The sequence below is a fragment of the Enhydra lutris genome, unplaced genomic scaffold (assembly GCF_002288905.1).
Source record: "Enhydra lutris kenyoni isolate GAN:26980312 unplaced genomic scaffold, ASM228890v2 scaffoldscaffold3, whole genome shotgun sequence".
Lineage (NCBI taxonomy): Eukaryota > Metazoa > Chordata > Mammalia > Carnivora > Mustelidae > Enhydra > Enhydra lutris.
The window spans coordinates 21,136,981-21,156,943 of NW_019154087.1; the positions used below are offsets into that span (position 1 = coordinate 21,136,981).

The 19,963-nt window shown below is 37.6% G+C and overlaps 1 protein-coding gene across 1 annotated transcript in view; it reads left to right on the top strand.

Annotated features, from left to right (window-relative positions):
- LOC111155213 (complement factor I) overlaps positions 1-19,963 on the top strand; it is a 49,259-nt gene that overhangs the window by 26,329 nt on the left and 2,967 nt on the right. Inside the window, exons 8-12 of the mRNA XM_022515323.1 lie at positions 3,582-3,623; positions 4,807-4,842; positions 6,630-6,733; positions 6,910-7,013; positions 15,831-16,108. Coding sequence (XP_022371031.1) covers positions 3,582-3,623; positions 4,807-4,842; positions 6,630-6,733; positions 6,910-7,013; positions 15,831-16,108 — 564 coding nt within the window. The remainder of the gene's footprint in view (positions 1-3,581; positions 3,624-4,806; positions 4,843-6,629; positions 6,734-6,909; positions 7,014-15,830; positions 16,109-19,963) is intronic.

A 19,963-nucleotide genomic window follows, 5' to 3' on the forward strand; every position in this document is an offset into this window, starting at 1 on the left:
GCTTGGCTAGTATCAAAAAGACAAGAAATAGTATGTGTTGGCAAAGATGTGGAGAAAGAGAACCTTTACGCACTGTTGATGGGAAAGTAAGTTGGTACAGCAACTATGGAAAAAGGTATGGAGGATTCTCAAAAAAGAAAATTATATATATGTATATACAACTACCATATGATCCAGCAGCTCCACTACTGGGTATTTACCCAACGAAAACAAAAACACAAATACAAAAAAGATTTATGCATTCTATGTTTATTGCTGCATGATTTACAATAGCCAAGATATGGAAGCAACCTAAGGGTCCACTGACAAATGGATGGATAAAGAAGATGCAATACACACACACACACACACACACGTGCATGTGCACACTCACACACTGGAATATTACTCAGGTCATAAAAAAGAATGACATCTTTCCATTTGCAACAACATGATAAACCTAGAGAGTATTTTGCTAAGTGAAATAAGTCAGAGAAATACAAATACCATGTGATTTCACTTACATGTGGAAATTAAAAAACAAAACAAATGAACCAACAAAGAAAAGCAAAAACAGATATGTAAATACAGGCAACAAACTGGTGGCTGCTAGAGGCGGGTAGTGGGGAGAATGGGGGAATTAGTTGAGGGAGATTAAGAAGTACAAACTTCCAGTTATAAAATAAGTAAGTCATGGGATGAAAAGTACAGCATAGAGAGTATAGTCAATAATATTGTAAGGATGTTGCATGATGACACATAGTAACCACACTTATTGTGGTCAACATTGCATAATATATAGAATTGTTGAACCATGAGGTCATATATCTGAAACTAATATAACATTATATGTCAACAATAGTTCAATTTTAAAAATGTTACCTACTGGGGCACCTGGGTGGCTCAGTGGGTTGAGCCTCTGCCTTCGGCTAGGGTCGTGTTCTCTGGGTCCTGGGATCGAGCCCCGCATCGGGCTCCCTGCTCAGCAGGGAACCTGCTTCTCCCTCTCATTCTGCCTGTCTCTCTGTCTACTTGTGATCTCTCTCTCTGTCAAATAAATAAATAAAATCTTTAAAAAAAAGTTACCTACCAATCCACCCCCAATTTTTTTCATGCCATTGATTTTTAGAGAAACCTGATCATTTGCCTACAGGATGTCCCTTATTCTGGATTTATAGAGTTTTGATTAGATACAAATTTCAATATTTTAAGCAAGAATTCTTGATGGGTAGTGTTGTGTCCTTTTTACTATGTAAAATGTCATGTTCTCTGTGTATCCCACTTCTAATGATGCTAAAATTGATCACAGGACCAGTTTGATCTTTCCTTTAAAAATTTCCCCCACAGTCTTTCATCTTAATGGTTTTTAGTGGCCTGTGTGATTGCTGCCTAGATCCAATTTGTCTACAGGAACTGTAAGATGGTGAATTCTAAATCAGCATTCCTTCTGCATTTATTAACTGGTTTTCTATAGAGAACTTTCCTTTATCAGCTGTTTTGTTTCCATGAAATGCAATTCATAGAAGAAAGGAAACATAGTTTTTTATTTCTTCCCTTTACTTACCAAGTTTCAGAGCAATGTGTTAATGCTCTTTTTTTTTGGTGCTCATCGTTAATGCTCTTTGTTTTTTGGTGCTCATTTTTCATCAGAAAAACCTCTGATGGTAAAAATACTAGGTACCTACTCTGTGTCACACAGACCAACTTCTTCCTTACATCAGTGCTTTCTTGAAGTTATTATATTCATTAATTTTCTCAGTGACTATTTATTAAGTTCTTACTATGTGTGTCAGGCCCTGTTCTTGAAAATAGAATCTAATTATTTTTATATTCCAAATGTGATTTAGAGCTAAGCATTAAATACATGGCAGATATATATATGGATAAATGAATTGATAATAATTACATTTTGTCACTGCTTGGTATTATTGGACTTTATTGAAGTCTTGTTTAGTTTCCCATTCACATCAGTTCTTAAATGTAAAAACACACTTTTTAGGATCTCAAATCATATTATTTCTTTTGAAGTTTATATAAGCAGTTGAGCAAAATACTTTTATGTCCATCAAATATAGTTAAAACCTTAGTAAAGAGAGGAGAGAGAAATTTCCAAACATCTTTTAGGGAGGAAGACAGTGATGACTCTTGCTGGTGAAGCTTGAGAGTCATTCCCTCCTGGTTCATCGAGATAGAATTGGGACATACAACACGGAGTATAAGTTTAAGGTGTACAACATAATGACTTGGCAACACATATATTGAGAGACAATGACCACAGTAAGTTTAGTTGACATCCATCATGTCATATAGTTACAATTTTTATGTGTGTGTGTGATGAGAACGTTTAGGATTTACTCCCTTAGCAACTCTCAAGTATACCATACAACCATGCTAACTCTAGTCACCGTGCTGTACATTACACCCCCAGCACTTACTGATCAGGAAGTTTGACCTTTTGACCAGGTTCACGTAATTTCCCAGACCCCACCCCTGCCCCTAATAACCACAATTTGATCTCTTTTTCGATGAGTTTGTTTTGTTAGATTCCACATATAAGTGAAACCATGCAGTATTTGTCTTCTGAAGTTCTATAGTTTGATTTCACTTTTTCAGTATAATGATATTTGGGGTTTCTTCTCCTCTTCTGTCCATTTTACCTCCCTCTCCTTCTTCTGATTCAAAACTCTAAAGTTTAAGTTCAAAGAACACAATTTGTTAGCTTATCAGGAAGGAAAAAACCCCACTATCAGGGAGAAACTATAACATAAAGATTGCTTTTTTTAATTTTTATTTTTTAAGAGATTTTATTCATTTATTTGACAGAGATCACAAGTAGGCAGAGAGGCAGGCAGAGAGAGAGGGGAGGAAGCAGGCTCCCTGCTGAGCAGAGAGCCTGATGCGGGGCTCGATCTCAGGACCCTGAGATCATGACCTGAGCCGAAGGCAGAGGCCTCAACCCACTGAGCCACCCAGATGTGCCAAAGCTAGCTTTTTTTTAAATCAAGTTCTTGAATCCATATCAAAAATACATTAAGTCAATACATTAAGTCATTGTTACTTCAGTTTACCCTTCTTTAAAGTGAGTACCACCTTTTGTATTTCAGTAATGGTTCTAATTTTTCCCTCTCTAAGCAAAAGCAAATGAGAGAAGAGATGTAAAATAAAAACATTAATATATTGATTGATCTGTCAGTGGATAGATCAGAATCACTAAACCAAGGGAAGTTTGGAGTATAACTTGATTTCATGTATCCTGGAAAGCCCACCTTTAATAAATATAAGCTTAAAAGAGTTATAAATTTATATAACTGTATAGTAAACTTGCTGTCCATATGTGTTCAAATATATCCAAAATATACACCTTTTTAAAACTCGAGTAAAAATTATTTCCTTGATATAATGAAATTGGTGTGTGTTTAAATGCAATATGAAACATCTGTTATGTGGTATTAAAAATCAAAGAAAGATGACATACTGTGATTCCCTTTTATCTTTGTAAAAAATTAAGTTGTTAAACTGTTTCTAAGATATTAATGATTGGTGTATATTTTATCCAGGTGAATATCATCTCTGCTACAAAAAATGTTTTGTTTTATTTTTAGGAAATGGAAATTCTGAAATTAAAGGCCATCTTGAAATTAAAGGTAAATCCATTTTTATAAGAGAAAATTTATATTACAGAAATGAAAACAAGGATAAAGTTTTATAGTTTTATGATATATGTATATCATTGATATGGTACACATTTTTCTCAAAAATTATCCTCTGCTGTGGTAAATTTTCGTTTTTTTTCCATGGGACTTTTTACATGTGGTTCAAGGTAAAAATTTTATTGAATTCTTGGAATATTGCAGCAGAATTGAAGCAAAACAAAGCAACTGTTGTCTTCTTATATATATTTTTAAAGATTTGTTTATTTTAGTGAAAGAGTGTGTATGAGAGAGTGAGTGAACTTGGGGAGGGGCACAGGGAGAGAGAGAGAGAGAATCTTAAGAAAATTCCCCGGTGAGCGTGGAGTCGGATGCAGGGCTCTATCTCATGATCCTGAGATCATGACCTGAACGGAAATCAAGAGTCAGATCCTTAATCCATTGAGCCACCCAGGTACTCCTCTTCTTATATTTTAACGTAGCTATTAATTGCACATGTTATGACCACGTGTTAGCAATTACTCAGCTTTCTCATTAGTGTAGGCGGAGAGGCCTTTTTAGCGTCAGCTCAGTACTCTCTCAGTCAGTGTTAGTAACTGTTCCCTACCTTATGTAAGGACTTTGTGAATCAGAGTTGAAGAAGCAGCTTTCCTTCTCTGACCCAAGCATTTTGCCTATTCTAAATGCAAAAAGCCACAGCACCATGGGTATCACCATTCACTTGTACCAACAGACACCTCTAGTTGGTGCCTGCAGAATTTCTCCATAGTTCCTCCTGAGCCTTCACAATAACCTAGGTATAGAAAGGAAATAAGATGGTGTGCTTTGAGGATTTCTACTGTCCTTTTTAAACAGAGGACAGGTTTTTGGATACCTGGGTGGCTCAGTGGGTTAAGCATCCAACTCTTGATTTTGGCTCAAGTCGCAATCTCAGGGTGGTCAGATCAAGACCATGTCTGTGGAGCCTGTCTGTTTAAGATTCTCTCTCTGCCCCTCCCCCACTTGTGCTCACCCATGCATGTGCATGCAATTTCTCTCTCTCTCATAAATCAATCAATCAATCAATATAGGATGGGTTTTAAGATAGAAAATTATGATTAAAGTTTAAATAATCTTAATTATTTGATTTTTCCTATGAACACAACCATAAACATTGGAACTTTTTGTTTTATTTTAGAAGAGGCACAATTTTTGACTGCTAATATGGATAAAGGTAAATTAAAATTATTCTTTTTTACTAGTGCTTCCCTGGTTTACATCTGCATTTTAATGTTCTGTGTGTATGTATGTATGCACGTATATGTAATTGATTCAAGCAACAATTACCTTTGCTATCAATGTAAATAGAAAAAAATAACATTACTCTTCTCCTTATCACTTTTAAGAAAAACAAACATAAATGCTCCACATCACTCGGCATCAGAGAAATACAAATCAAAACCACAATGAGATACCACCTCACACCAGTCAGAATGGCTAAAATTAACAAGTCAGGAAATGACAGATGCTGGCGAGGATGCGGAGAAAGGGGAACCTTCCTACACTATTGGTGGGAATGCAAGCTGATGCAGCCACTCTGGAAAACAGCATGGAGGTTCCTCAAAAAGTTGAAAATAGAGCTACCCTATGACCCAGCAATTGCACTACTGGGTATTTACCCTAAAGATACAAACGTAGTGATCTGAAGGGGCACGTGCACCCGAATGTTTATAGCAGCAATGTCTGCAATAGCCAAACTATGGAAAGAACCTAGATGTCCATCAACAGACAAATGGATAAAGAAGATGTGGTGTGTGGTGTGTATACACACACACACACACACTGGAATACTATGCAGCCATCAAAAGAAATGAAATCTTGCCATTTGCAACAACGTGGATGGAACTGGAGGGTATTATGCTTAGCAAAATAAGTCAATCAGAGAAAGACAACTATCATACGATCTCCCTGATATGAGGAAGTGGAGATGCAATGTGGGGGGTTTGGGGGTTAGGAAAAGAATAAATGAAACAAGATGGGATCGGGAGGGAGACAAACCATAAGAGACTCAATCTCACAAAACAAACTGAGGGCTGCTCGGGGGGAAGAGGGTTGGGAGACGGTGGTGGGGTTATGGACATTGGGGAGGGTATGTGCTATGGTGAGTGCTGTGAAGTGTGTAAACCTGACAGTTCACAGACCTGTATCCCTGGGGCTAATAATACATTATATGTTTATAAAAAAATTTAAAAAATTTTTTAAATGAGTTAATTTGCAAGGCTAATTTTGAAGTGAAAACAACATTTTAGACCTACATAATTTTTTTATTTGCTATGAGTTTTGTCATATCAGTTTTGTCAAAAACAACCAGATTTCAAGCATGACCCATGAAAATCTTTAAACCTTCAGTTAGCCTCTTTCTGCCCCACCCATGTACCTTTAGGCAGAACTTCAGAGAATTGAGGCAATTTTCAAATTAAGCTAGAATTTTTTTTATTATGTTATGTTAGTCACCATACAGTACATCATTAGTTTTTGATGTAGTATTCCATGATTCATTGTTTGCGTATAACACCCAGTGCTCCATGCAATACTTGCCCTCCTTAATACCCATCACCAGGCCAACCCATCCCCCACCCCCCTCCCCTCTAAAACCCTGTTTGTTTCTCGGGAGTCCGCAGTCTCTCATGGTTCATATCCCCCTCCGATTTCCCTCCCCCCTTCATTTTTCCCTACCTTCTCCTAATGTCTTCCATTATGTTCCACAAATAAATGAAACTATATGATAATTGCTTTTCTCCGCTTGACTTATTTCACTTCTTGTAATCTCCTCCCGTCCCATCCTTGTTGATAAGCCAGAATTTTTAAACAAGGTCAATAGTACCAATTAATATCTAAAATAATTTATTAATCAATCCAGCCTGTTTTGTTTTAGCAGTGATTTTGCTGTTTTGGTGGCAAAAATAATCAAGAAGTAATGGGTTCAAAATCATAATGATACAATCTCTTCCTTTCTTGAAGAAAGAAAACGGATAAAGTCATTTCTCCCTAAAGTGTCCTGTGGAGTTAAAAACAGTGCGCCCATTCGAAGGAAACGAGTTGTAGGAGGAAAGCCAGCACACATGGTAAACCTGTTACTTCCCAGGAGTAGCCCAAGTTTGAAAAACAAAGAAAGGTTGGGGAGATATGTAATGATAAGAGACTGGGACTTTTGCAATGGACATATCTTAGAGCCACCTGTCTATCACCATCTGGTAGAATGGCAGTGACCACACTAATGTCTTACTAATGTCTCTTACAGGGTGACTTCCCGTGGCAGGTGGCAATTAAGGAAAATAAGAAAATCAAATGTGGAGGAATTTATATTGGAGGGTGTTGGATTATAACTGCTGCACACTGTCTCAGGTAAAAATGTCTCCAAAAAGATTTTGGATTCCCTGAAATAATGAAAGTGTGTAATAGAGACTGTGGCAGATGCTAGATAAAAACATGTGACAAATTCCACTCTCTTGACAGCTAAATCCCCTCCAGTATTCATGACTGGAACCCCAGAGGCCATGCCCCTAGAACCTACTGTGGTCTTCCCTCCCAGATCAAATTATGATCCCAGATGGCAAGGTCAGATCAAAACCAGAGGTACCAAGTTATGTCACGTGACTCATTTGCAGGATGGGAAAGCAAGTAGATACTCTGTACATTTTATAGAGTTAGGACCAAACTACTGAGAAGAGTTTATGACTGAAAAGCTGATGAAGAGATGATGCTAACCGGGCATTTTCTCTGGTCTCCCTTCAACAAGGATGTTGCTTAAAGAGCCACATGCATTTAAAGTCTTCAAATGCACAAATCTTTTTGGCCCCTTCCACAGACCCTTGCATGTATTTGATATGCGTTCCAGACAGTAAAGGAACTGCTCTAAACTCTGAGCTAATTGTCTCACCTGCTGCTCTAGCACTGGCTTGCTCGTCTTCTGCCTGTGTGTATCCCTGATGTTTCTTCTTCTTCCCATAAGGAGACAAATCATATGGGACTACAACTCCACTATGTCCTTATTTAAATTTTATTACCTCTTTAAAGACTCTCCCCAAATCTAGTCATATAGGGGTTAGGTTTTCAACATATGAATTTTGGGGGAACACAATTCAGTCCATACCAGTGGCTAAAGGGCAACACACAAAAGGTGTTGATAACAAGTTAAGGTCAGCAGGAGGACAGAGTTTGGGATTCCAGTCTCAGTTCTGATCTCTCGAATGAATGAAACGTCATCTGTTGAGCGCCTCTTCCAGACCAGATAATGCATGTGGCACTTTCCCATATGTTATTTTGTTTTAATATTCTTAACAGCCCTAAGAGGTAAATGTCAGTCTTCCCATTTTGTGGATTAGCAGGAGACTGAGAAGTTATATAACTTGGCTAAAGTTACACTTCTAGTCAGCCCCAGAAACATAGTTGTCAGTACCATCTGTCACTGTACAATGCTTTTGCAATCTCGCTGACTATATTCTCTATGCTGTATGTTAATCCCCTTGGCTTATTTACTTTATAGCTAGAAGATTGTACTTCCTAAACCTCTTCACCTATTTTGCCCTATTTTTCATCTTCTTTCTCCATTTATCTATCAATAGATGCTTAGGTTCTTTCCATATCTTGGTTGTTACAGATAATGCTGCAGTGAACATCGGAGGCATATATGCCTTTAAATTGGTTTTCATTTTCTTTGGGTAAATACTCAAAAGCAGAATTGCTGGATCATATTGTAGTTCTATTTTTAACTTTTTGAGGAACTTCTGTACTGTTTTCCTTAGTGGCTGTACCAATTTACATTCCCACCAACAGGGCACAAGTGTTCCCTTTTCTTGAAATCCTGGCCAACACTCGTTATTTCTTGTCTTTTTGATACTAGCCATTCTGATGGTTTTAATTTGCATTAAATTAAAGATTTAAGATGTTGAGCATCTTTTCATGTGTCTGTTGACCATCTGTATGTCTCTGTATATCATTGGAAAAATGTCTATTCAAGCGCTCTGCCCATTTTTTAGTTTTTTTTTTAAGTCGTATAAGTTCTATGTATATATTAGATAGTAACTCCTTGTCAGATTTAGGATTTGCAAATTTCTTCTTCCATTCAATAAGTTCTCTCTTTGTTTTGTTGACAGTTTCCTTCATCATACAAAAGGTTTTTAGTTTAATATAATGCCATGTTTATTTTAGCTTGTATATTCTTAGCTCCTTTGTCATAGGTTAATTGACCATATATGTATGTGAGATTTTCTCTGGGCTCTCTACACTATTCAATTTATGTGTATGTTTTCAGGCCAGTACCACAATGTGTTGATTATTATAGCTTCATAGTATAGTTCAAAATCAGGGAATTTGATACTTCCAGCTTTGTTCTTCTTTCTCAACATTGCTACAACTTTTAGGGGTTTTTTGTGGTTCCATACAAAGTTCAGGATTCTTTGCTCTCGGTCTATGAAAAATACCATTTTTTTTTTAATTTAAAAAATCACATTAAATGTGTAGATTGCTTTGGGTAGTCTAGACATTTTTAAAATATTGGTTCTTCCAATCCACATGGTATTTCTTTCCATTTATTTGTGTCACTTCCAGTTTCTTTCATCAATGTCCTATAGTCTTCCACTTAAATTTATTCCTAGGTATTTTACTCTTTTTGATGCAATTTTAGATAGAATTATTTTTATTCTGGTAGTTCATTATTAATGTATAGAAACAATTAATATCTGCATGTTAATTTTGTACCCTGCAATTTTACCAAATTCATTTATCAGTTCTAATAGTTTTCTGGTGGCATCTTCAGAGTTTTCTATATGTATTATCATGCCATCAACAGATAGTGATAGTTTTATTTATTCCTTATCATTTTGGATGCCTTTTATTTCTTTTTTTTCCTCTCTTTCTCTCTCTTTTTTTTTTTTTTTTTTTTTTTGTCTGATTGCTGCAGCTAGAACATCCAATACTATGTGAAATAAAAGCAGCAAGGTGGGCATCCTTGTCTTGTTTCTGAACTTAGGGGAAGAGCTTTCACCGGTGTGTATGTTAACTACAGATTTGTCATCTGTAGCCTTTATTACACTGAGGTACATTTCTTCTGTATGCCCTTTGATGAGAGTTTTTATCATAAGTGGGTGTTGAATTTTCTTTCCTGCATCTATTGAGCTAATCATATGATTTTTATCCTTTGTTTTATTTATATGGTATATCACATTGATTGATTTGTAGATGTTAAGCCATCCTTGCATCCCTGGAATAAATCCCACTTGATCATGGTGAAGATCCTTTTAATGTACTGTTGAATTCAGTTTGCTAATATTTTGTTGATGGTCTTTGCATCTATGCTTATCAGAGATATTGGTAGGTAATTTTCCTTTCCTGTAGTGTCTTTGTCTGGCTTTGGTATCAAGGTAGTGCTGGCCTCATAGAATGAATCTGGATGTATTCCTTCCTCTGCAATTTTTTGGAACAATTTAAGAAGGATAGGTGCTAACTCTTCTTTAAATATTTGGCAGAATTCACCTATGAAGCTGTCTAGTCTTGAACTTTTGTGTATTGTAAGTTTTTAAGTTAATTTCATTACTTATAGTCATCTGTTCAGATTTTCTATTTCTTCGTGATTCAGTTTTGGAAGTTTTATGTTTCTAGGAATCTATCTATTTCTTTTAGGTTTTATAGGTGTATAGTTGTTCGTAGTAATCTCTTATAACCACTTCTAATTGTGTGGTGCGAGTTTAAACTTCTTCTCCTTTGTTTCTGATTTTATTTATTTAGGCTCTCTTTTTCTTGATGGGCCTGGCTAGAGGTTTATCAAATTTTTTATCTTTTAAAAAATCCGCTTTTAGTTCTATTGTTTTTTTCCTATTTTTTGGTCTCTATTTCATTTATTTCTGTTCTAATCTTTGTTATTTCCTTCCTTCTACTAATATGCAGCTCTGTTCTTTTTGTAGTGCTTTTAGGTATAAAGTTAGATGGTTTATTTGAGATTTCTCTTGTTTCTTTAGATAGACCTATATTACTAAGAACTTCTCTCTTAGAACAGTTTTTGGTGCATCCCTTAGATTTTGGACTGTTGTATTTCCATTTTCATTTGTGTCAAGGCGTTTTTTTTTTTTCTCCTTGATTTTTCATTGACCCATTTGCTGTTTAGTAACATGCTATTTAGCCTCCATGTGTTTGTGTTTTTTTTCCAGTTTTCTTCTTTTCATTGATTTCTAGTCTCATACTTACATGGTCAGAAGAAATGCTTGATATGATTTCTATCTTCTTGAATATATTAAGACTTGTTTTGTGGCTTAACATATAATGCACTGTGGAAAACATTCCTGTGTGCTAAAAAGAATGTGTATTCTGTAGTTTGGGAATAAAATGTTCTGTATATATGTATTAAGTCCATCTGGTCTAATGTATCACTTAAGGCCCATGTTTTCTTATTGATTTTCTGTCTGGTTGCTCTATCCATTGATGTAAATGGTGTATTAAAGTCCCCTACTATTATTGTATTACCATATCTTTCTTTATGTATGTTAATACTTGCTTTGTATAATTAGGTGATCCTATATTGGGTTCATAAATCTTTATGAATGTTATAGCCTCTTCTTAGATTTACCCTTTATCATTATGTAATGTTCTTCTTTTATCTTTTGTTACAGTCTTTGTTTTAAAGCCTATTATGTCTGTTTGAGTATTGCTACACCAGCTTCCTTTCTGTTTCCATTTGCATGGAACATCTTTTTCCATCCCCTCATTTTCACTTTGTGTCTTTAGATCTGACATGAGTCTCTCATAGGCAGCATATAGCTGAGTCCTGTTTTTGACCCATTCAACCACTCTATGTCTTTCAGTCGGTGCATTTAATTCATTTACATGTAATTATTGATAGGTATGTACTTATTGCCATTTTGTTCATTGTTTATTGGTTGTTTCTATGGTTCTTCTCTGTTCCTTTCTTGTTCCCTGCATCCCTTCCATTGTGGCTTGATGATTTTCTTTAGTTTTATGTTTAAGTTCTTTTGTCTTTATCTTTATTTTTTGTATATCTATTTTATGTTTTTGGTTTGTGCTCACCATGATGCTTATATATATTAACTACATATTAGCAACCTCTCTCTCTTCCCATATATATATATGTATATATATACACACACACACACACACACACACACACATATATAGCTGATAGTCACTTAATATGAACACATTCTAAAAGCACTACATTTTTTACACCCTCCCTCATATTTTAAGTTTTTAATGTCTTAAATAAAAAATGTATCTTTTTATTATGTGTATCCCTTAACTGCTTATTTTAGCTATAGTTGATTTTACTATTTTTATCTTTTAACCTTCATATTAACTTTGCAAGTAGCCAATTTACTTTACTGCCTTTACTCTATGTTTACCTGTCTCAGTAAGATTTTTTTCTTCCATGTATTTCCTTATTTCTAGTTATGGCTTTCCCTCTAACATTTTTTGTAAGGCCAGTCTAGTGGTGATGAACTTAAGCTTTTGCTTCTCTGGGAAATTCTTTATCTTTTCTTCAATCCTGAATGATAATCTTGCCAAATAGTATATTCTTGGTTGTAAGCTTTTCCTTTTCAGCACTTTAAATATATCCTGCTACTCCCCGTTGGCCTGAAAGTCTCTGCTGACTTATGGGGTTTCCCTTGTTTGTAGCTGTTTTTCTCTTTCTGCTTTTAAGATTTTCTCTTTATCTTTAATTTTTGCCATTTTAATTATAATATGCCTTGGTATGGATCTCTTTGGGTTCATCTTGTTTTGGGACTCTCTGTGCTTCCTGGACCTGGATGTCTCTTTCCTTCCCCAGGTTAAGAAAGTTTTCAACGATTATTTCTTCAAGTAAGTTTTCTGCCCATCTCTATTTCTCTTGTCTGTGGACACCTAAAATGTGAATGTTAGCATACTTGATGTTGTCCAAGGTCTCTTAAGCTTATGCTTTTTAAAAATTATTTTTCTTTTTTCTGTTCTGCTTGGGTAATTTACACTATTCTGTCTTCCAGATCACCAACCTGTTCTTATGGATCATCTAATCTGCTATTGATTTCCTATAGAATATTTTTTAGTTCAGTTATTGTATTCTTCAGCTCTGTGATTTCTTTTTGGTCTTTCTTATCCTTTTCAACTCTTTGTTGAAGTTTTCTCTGTGTTCCTCCATTCTCCCAAGTTCAGTGAGCATCTTTATGACCATTACTTTGAACTCTTTACTAGATAAATTACTTACTTCCATTTCATTAGGGTTTTGTTTTTTTTTTTTTTTTTTTAAATCCCTGGGGTTTTGTCTTGTTTGTTCTTTTATTTGGAATATATTCCTCTGTCTGCTGATTTTGCTTGACTTTCTCTGTTTCTGTGAATTAGGCAGAAAAGCTACCTTTCCCAGTCTTGAAGGAGTGGTCTTGTGCAGGTTCTTCCCTGTGTTGACTGTGTGTACTGGAGGCTTTGGTTGACTGGTCAAAGCTGAAGCAGGCATGGGCTAGTGGGTCCTAAGGCATGCTGCACTGGGGCCACCCTACAGGAACGGCTAAAGCTGGGGTGGGTATGGGCCTGGGGGTCCCAGGGTGCTCCATGCTGGAACCACCTGGCTGGAGAGCTGGTGCTGAAACTGGCCTGGCTTGGCAAGTTCCAGGGTGCTCTGTACCAGGGCCACTATGGCAGGATACCTGAAGCTGGGGCCGGCAGGCTGGGGCACTCCATATGGGGCTGCCCGATGGGATGGTTGGAGCTGAAGCAGGTGCCGACTGGAGGTGTCCTGGAGTACTTTCCACCTGGTCCACTTTGGAGTGATGGTTGTAGATACAGTGGGCACAAACAGGGGGTGTCTGGGTGTGCGCTGTATTGCGACAGCCTCAGTGAGATAGCTGGAGATGGGATGGGTGCAGGCAGGGGCTTACCTATAGGGGATGGCTGGAGATGTTAGGGCTAGGAATCTGGGGTCACTGAGGCTATAGGCCACCCCAGAGTGTCTGGCCCCTACACCCATCTGAGCTATCAAGATGGGGGGGAAGGGGACATAGACAATGGCACTCACCAGCATCTTCAGGTCATTGAATCAAGTCTGGAATTCCCATTATTTTTTTTTTAAGATTTTATTTATTTGACAGGCAGAGATCACAAGTAGATGGAGAGGCAGGCAGAGAGAGGAGAAAGCAGGCTCTCCGCTGAGCAGAGAGCCCGATGTGGGGCTTGATCCCAGGACCCTGGGATCATGACCTGAACCGAAGGCAGAGGCTTTAACCCACTGAGCCACCCAGGCGCCCCTGGAATTCCCATTATTACCATGTCTCTGTCTCTCCTACCATTCTCTCTGTGGTCCCTCTGTTGTTGTTGTGCAGAAGTTGTTCAGTTAGCCTCCTGTTCTTCTTCAGGAGGTATTGCTTTGTATGTAGGTGTAGATACAGTGTGTCCATGGGATAAAGTGAGTTCAGGGTTATCATGGACTACCACTCTCAGTAGTCTTAATCTATGTTGTTTCTACTTTTTTAATGCATATTCTCATGAATTTTGGTGGGAGGAAGTGTCCTCTTCTTCCTGAGGGAGGCTGAAGATGTCAGACACTTGTTTTGCCAGGCTTGTTTGCTTCTAAAATATCTAAACAACATTTTTAACATGGCCTATGAGGCTCCATATGATCTGACCCCTAATTACCTTTGCCAATTTCATCTTGCCCCACGACTTCAACTCTTGCTGTCTGCTCTACCTGCTGTGGTCTTCTTTTAGCTACTCTTGTACACCTTGCTCCCTGTTGCACAGAGACCTTCATATATTATTTCTCGTGCCTGAAATGATTTTTCCCAACCTGTTTCTCTAGTTAGTGCTACTCTTTATTTAGATCTTAGCTCAATCTTCACTTCTTCAGAGAATCTTTCCTAACTCCCGTAAGTCAAAGCCTTTTGGATAAGTTCTCAGAACCCCATGTGCTGTTCATTCCTCTCACTTTACACAGTAGAATATATATCTTCACCATTATCATTATCCATTTACTGCTGCATCTTTCCCTAGATCCTGAACTCCATGAAACCAGGAAATATTTCTGATTTTGTTCATTTCTATGTGCCAGTGGAAAGCACAGTAGGTACACACTAAGTATCTGTTAGTAAATTGAATGAATAAACAGGGTTAACCTTTAAACAATATTCATGACTTCTAATCCTAAAAAAAAACCAAAATTAATATGATTCACAGCATTCTTGGAATATTACGTATAAATAAAAAGAATCCTGAACACCTCATTGGTTCCTAGAACAACACTATTTAACTGTTAGGTGATTACCTGAGAAAATGATGGTAAATGCCAATTTGCTGGAAACCATGAGGTAAAAAATAGTATGAAAATTGAGTGAGGCATTGGAGCAAGCAATATTTGGCCCATTAGCCATTTCAACTAAAATTTAAAACAGTGAATATATGCCAGGTACAATACTAGATGCAGGCATATATCCACAGATGAATTAGACTCCATCTTTGACCTCCAGTAGCACAGTCCAACAGGAAGAAAGGCTTGAGAGCAAATAAATACAATGCAATGTTAATGTGAAGTCAGTCTTTTTTCTTTTTTTGAGATTTTTATTTATTTATTTGACAGAGAGAGAGATCACAAGTAGACAGAGAGAGAGGGAGAAGCAGGCCCCATGCTGAGCAAAGATCCCAATGCAGGGCTCGATCCCAGGACCCTGAGATCAGGACCCAAGCTGAAGGCAGAGGCTTAACACACTGAGCGACCCAGGTGCCCCAACATGAAGTCAGTCTTAAACGCAGGATAATACTGCCAGGGTCTCCACCCTGAGAACCTCTGGGTTTGGCAGAGTAATAGGAATGTGTGTCCTGATTTCCCCATTTCCTCAGCCACATTTCTGGCTACGTGCTTTCTGGTCTCTGCTTGAACACCTTCAGTGATGATGGTGTCACTCCAGAGGTAGCCAATTCATTCCACTTCTGGGCATCTCTGGCTGTTAGTGGGTTCTTTATGTCCCTTGAGCATTTAAGTGGATTATCCATCTCTTCATTTACCCACTGACTTTAATTCTACCCCATGAATTTAATCACACTTCTTCATTATGCAAGAATTTTTTAAAAAATCTGGAAAAAGGAAGAAAGTCCTTTAAAAGGGAGGATATAAAGATAAAGCACCAGATGTTCATGTTTATATTTGGTATTTTTCCTCAGTATATCGTCTCTCCCTTTTCCTTTCTGTTACAGCGTCAGTAAACTATACCATTACCAAATATGGGCATCATTTCTAGACTCGTTAAACCCGGACAAGGAAGTAATTGTTCACTTCGCAAATCAAATTTTTATTCATGAGAAGTACAACGGAACCACCTATGAAAATGACATAGCTTTGATTGAATTGAAAAAACACTCAAACCGAAAAGATTGTGAGCTGCCTCATTCTGTCCCTGCCTGTGTGCCCTGGTCTCCATATCTATTCAGACCTAACGACAAATGCATTATTTCTGGCTGGGGTCGAGAAAAAGGTACATGTTTTAAAAGTTGTTCATTAGACTCCAGGGGTTGAAATTAATGGGAATAGAAATGGATAGGGGCTAATTACCTAGTACTCAGGGAGAATCATAGAATCAAATCCAGAAAAATGAACATTCAGCCAGGGCTGGCTTCCTAGGCATTAGACCTGTACAATTGCCCAGCATCCCAGGCTCCAAAGGGCCCCTTGCTTAGTGGACTGCCCTGATGTCATCATCAATGTCATCATCATGAAATTCCTTTTTTTTTTTTAAAGATTTTATTTATTTATTTGACAGACGGAGATCACAAGTAGGCAGAGAAGCAGGCAGAGTAAGAGGAGGAAGCAGGCTCCCTGCTGAGCAGAGAACCCCATACGGGACTCGATCCCAGGACCCTGGGATCATGACCTGAGCTGAAGGCAGAGGCTTAACCCACTGAGCCACCCAGGCGCCCCCATCATGAAATTCTTAATAATTTTTGCAGCAGCCTCCACCTCACATTTTTATTTTTCACTGGGCCCTGAAAATTAGGTAGCTGATCCTGACCCAGAGTTTCAAAGGACATCTACACACTCTGTGATCTTGAAGCATATATTGAGGGGTAACCATTTTCAGAAAAAAAAAAAAGGCAGAGTGATGGGGACATATATAGCGTGGACTTTATGGGTTTGTTAGAGAGACAAGGATGGAAGAAAAAATGGTTTTCAAAGGAATAGTCAAAGTATAGGTGAGTCAGTAATCCCACAACCCTCTGTTCTCTCTACCACTCCCCCATTTCCTTGCCTCACCCTGCCCATCACATTCCACAAAGAGGAAGAAAACATAATTATTTCTTGAGCTTCTAAGAAGACTTGAGGTGAACATTTGTATGAATAAGCTATGTAGACACTTAGGGACAAATTATTAGAAAAACTGGCTAAATAAGAAGTTGGATTAGAATTAAATTAGCCAATGCCTTTCCCTTTATCTTGAAGAGTTAGCTTTGAAATTTAGCTTCCTTTTGACTTTCTACATTCTCTTTGTAAATAACTTCACTACATTGGTCTTATAGACTCCAACACATTATTTAAAGTTGCCACATGGAAAAGTATAAAATATGTGTCTAAATTAACCTGGACTTGCAGACTGTTTGAATACCCAAGACTAAATTTTATTAGTAATTAGTTTATCCAGAAGGCATTATGTCCTTACATTTGTTCCTTAAAAAAAAACAAAACTTTTATTATGTACATTTACAAGTATACAGAAGAGTAGAGATAAAGTATAATAAACCTACTTATTCATCACCCAGTTTCCAGTTATCAACACTCTACCATTTTTGTTTTATCTCTCTGAATCAATCACAAGCTCAATAGGATAATTAGGGAGGATTATTTATAAAGGGATTAATTACAGGGATGTGGATAGGGGGTTGGGGAACCACAGGGCTATGCAGCAACCGGGACCAACAGTTCCAGAACTGCCTCTCTTAGATCAGAAGATGTGAGAGGAAGAATTTACCAAGAGAAAGAGCCGAAGGTAGAGCAGGCTGCCTTAAGAGAAGCGGGGACTTTGGATGGAAGGTTATAGCCAACCCCAATCCTGTTATCCTCTCTCCTTACCCTCCCTTCTTCTGTTGAGGTTTTATATTGAAAACCAGGGGCTAAGAGATTCCTATTGGGGCAGTCCCTCAGATCAAGCTCTTTGGGCAGGGGCCATGGCATTGATGGGTAGAGAATGGATCTGAAGGACAATTGAACATATCCCTGCTACCCCACACATTTTTTCACCTGGAGCATATTAAATCAAACCCAGATATAATGTAATTTCATCCATGAATATTCCAGTAGATACCTTTACCAGGTAAGGACTTAAAAAAACAAAAGCAAAAACACAACACCATTAATACACAACAAAATGAAAGTGATCCCATAATATCATCTAATAACCATCCCGTGTTTAATATTCTTCAATTATTTACAAAATATTTTTATAATCAGGGTTATTTCCATTGGGATCCGAAGTCTGCACATTGCATTTGGTGGCTATTTTTCTTAAGTCTCTTTTAATCTAGAACAGTTAGCCCTTCCTTTTATTTAAAATGTATTTATTAAAGAAACTGGTTCATTATTTTGGAATTTTCACATCTTAAATTTGTCTGATTGTATCCCTGATGTGGCATTTCACACATTCTTCTATTCCATGTATTTCCTATAGACTGGTAGATACGTTCTTATGCACTGTTTTACTCATTAATCAAATATAGTTTAACACATTTTTTGAGCCCTTCACAATAGTAATGTTAATGTGCTAGGATTTCACTGATGAAAAGTATGGACCAGGTCAACAAGGCGTATAGAAGCTATAAGACTGAGAAACAAAGACCAGCTCTCAAGGTACTTATAGTACAGAGGAGCCATCAGACGTGAATGCCACCATCAGACAGCAGAATGTGACAGGTGCCTAAAGAAATATACAAAACATTGGGGTGCCTTGGTGGCTCAGTTGGTTAAGCGTCCAACTCTTGATTTGGGCTCAGGTCATGATCTTGGGGTTGTGGGATCAGGCCCCACATCAGGCTCCATTCTGAGCATGGAGTCTACTTGAGATTCTCTCCTTCTCCCTCTGCCCCTCCCCACTCACACTCTCCCTTTAAAAAAGAAAAAAAAAAAAGTATACAAAACAAGAATTCAGGAGAGGGAGTAATCTCCCAAGCCATTAAAAATTGATCACATGGTAAAGGAGCTCCCAGTTTTTAAAGACTTCAACTGAGTTAGAAGAAATAATAAATTACTGGGGTGCCTGGATGGCTCAGTGGGTTAAGTCTCTGCCTTCAGCTCAGGTCATGATCTTAGGGTCCTGGGATAGAGCCCCACATTGGGTTCTCTGCTAAGTGGGGAGCCTGCATCCCCCTCTCTCTGTCTGCCTCTCTGCCTACTTGTGATCTCTCTCTGTCAAATAAATAAATAAATAAATCTTTAAAAAAAAACAAAAAATAATAATAAATTACTAATTTCTTAAAAAAACTCTTAATCTAAAAAAAGATAGCATCTTAAAACTAACTTGAAGTAAGACTTGAAGGAGAAAAAAAGAAACTCTTTTCTAATTTGCACTATATTTGGGTGAATTTTTGTGTCCCCCTGCTTCTCAGAAGAGAAGAATATTAGTTTTACAGTTTACTATATCCCCACTACACTGCTAGGGTCTGTGGAGGTGTCCTCTCAAGATAGTCAGAAGCCTCTGTCCACTGATAGTTTCTACAGTAAGTGAGGGGGTAAGTCATTTGGCATAAATTGTTTAGTGTATAATTGGATTATGGAGTTCATGGATGAATTAATTACATAAATATTTATTAAGCAACTACTTTGTGCTAGCATGAGGCTGCCTGTCAATCAGGTCCAGTGCTTGCCCTCCTAGAGTGTAAAAATTGCCGAAAGCTTGGGGAAAAGAAGGAGAGGAAGGTGGGGCAAAGACTTGCTCCTTACACCCAAGACATCTCACCCCTGTTCTTAAGTTTTTCTTATCTTCCTGGGCTGTCGAGCAGCAACAGTATCTGCCCCTTTTCTCTCCTTACATGAAAAAGTTCAAGCCCCACATCTCCAACTCAAATGAAAAGGAAATCCTAAATCCTCTTTCAAATCACTCAGGAGACAAACTTCAGACACACAAAAACATATATGCTGATAACTGCATATGTATTTTCTTCATTTAACTTCTTATATTAAAAGGTTGTTTTCACTCTAACAAGCACTTTCAAAGAAATCAGGGATGTAAGACGATAGGAGCTATTCATGTGAGAAAAGCCCAATCACCGACTTCTCCCCCCCCCCCACCTTCCCCTCACCCTTCCACCCCTGCTGGGCTCAACAATCAGAGGGGAGGGAGTTC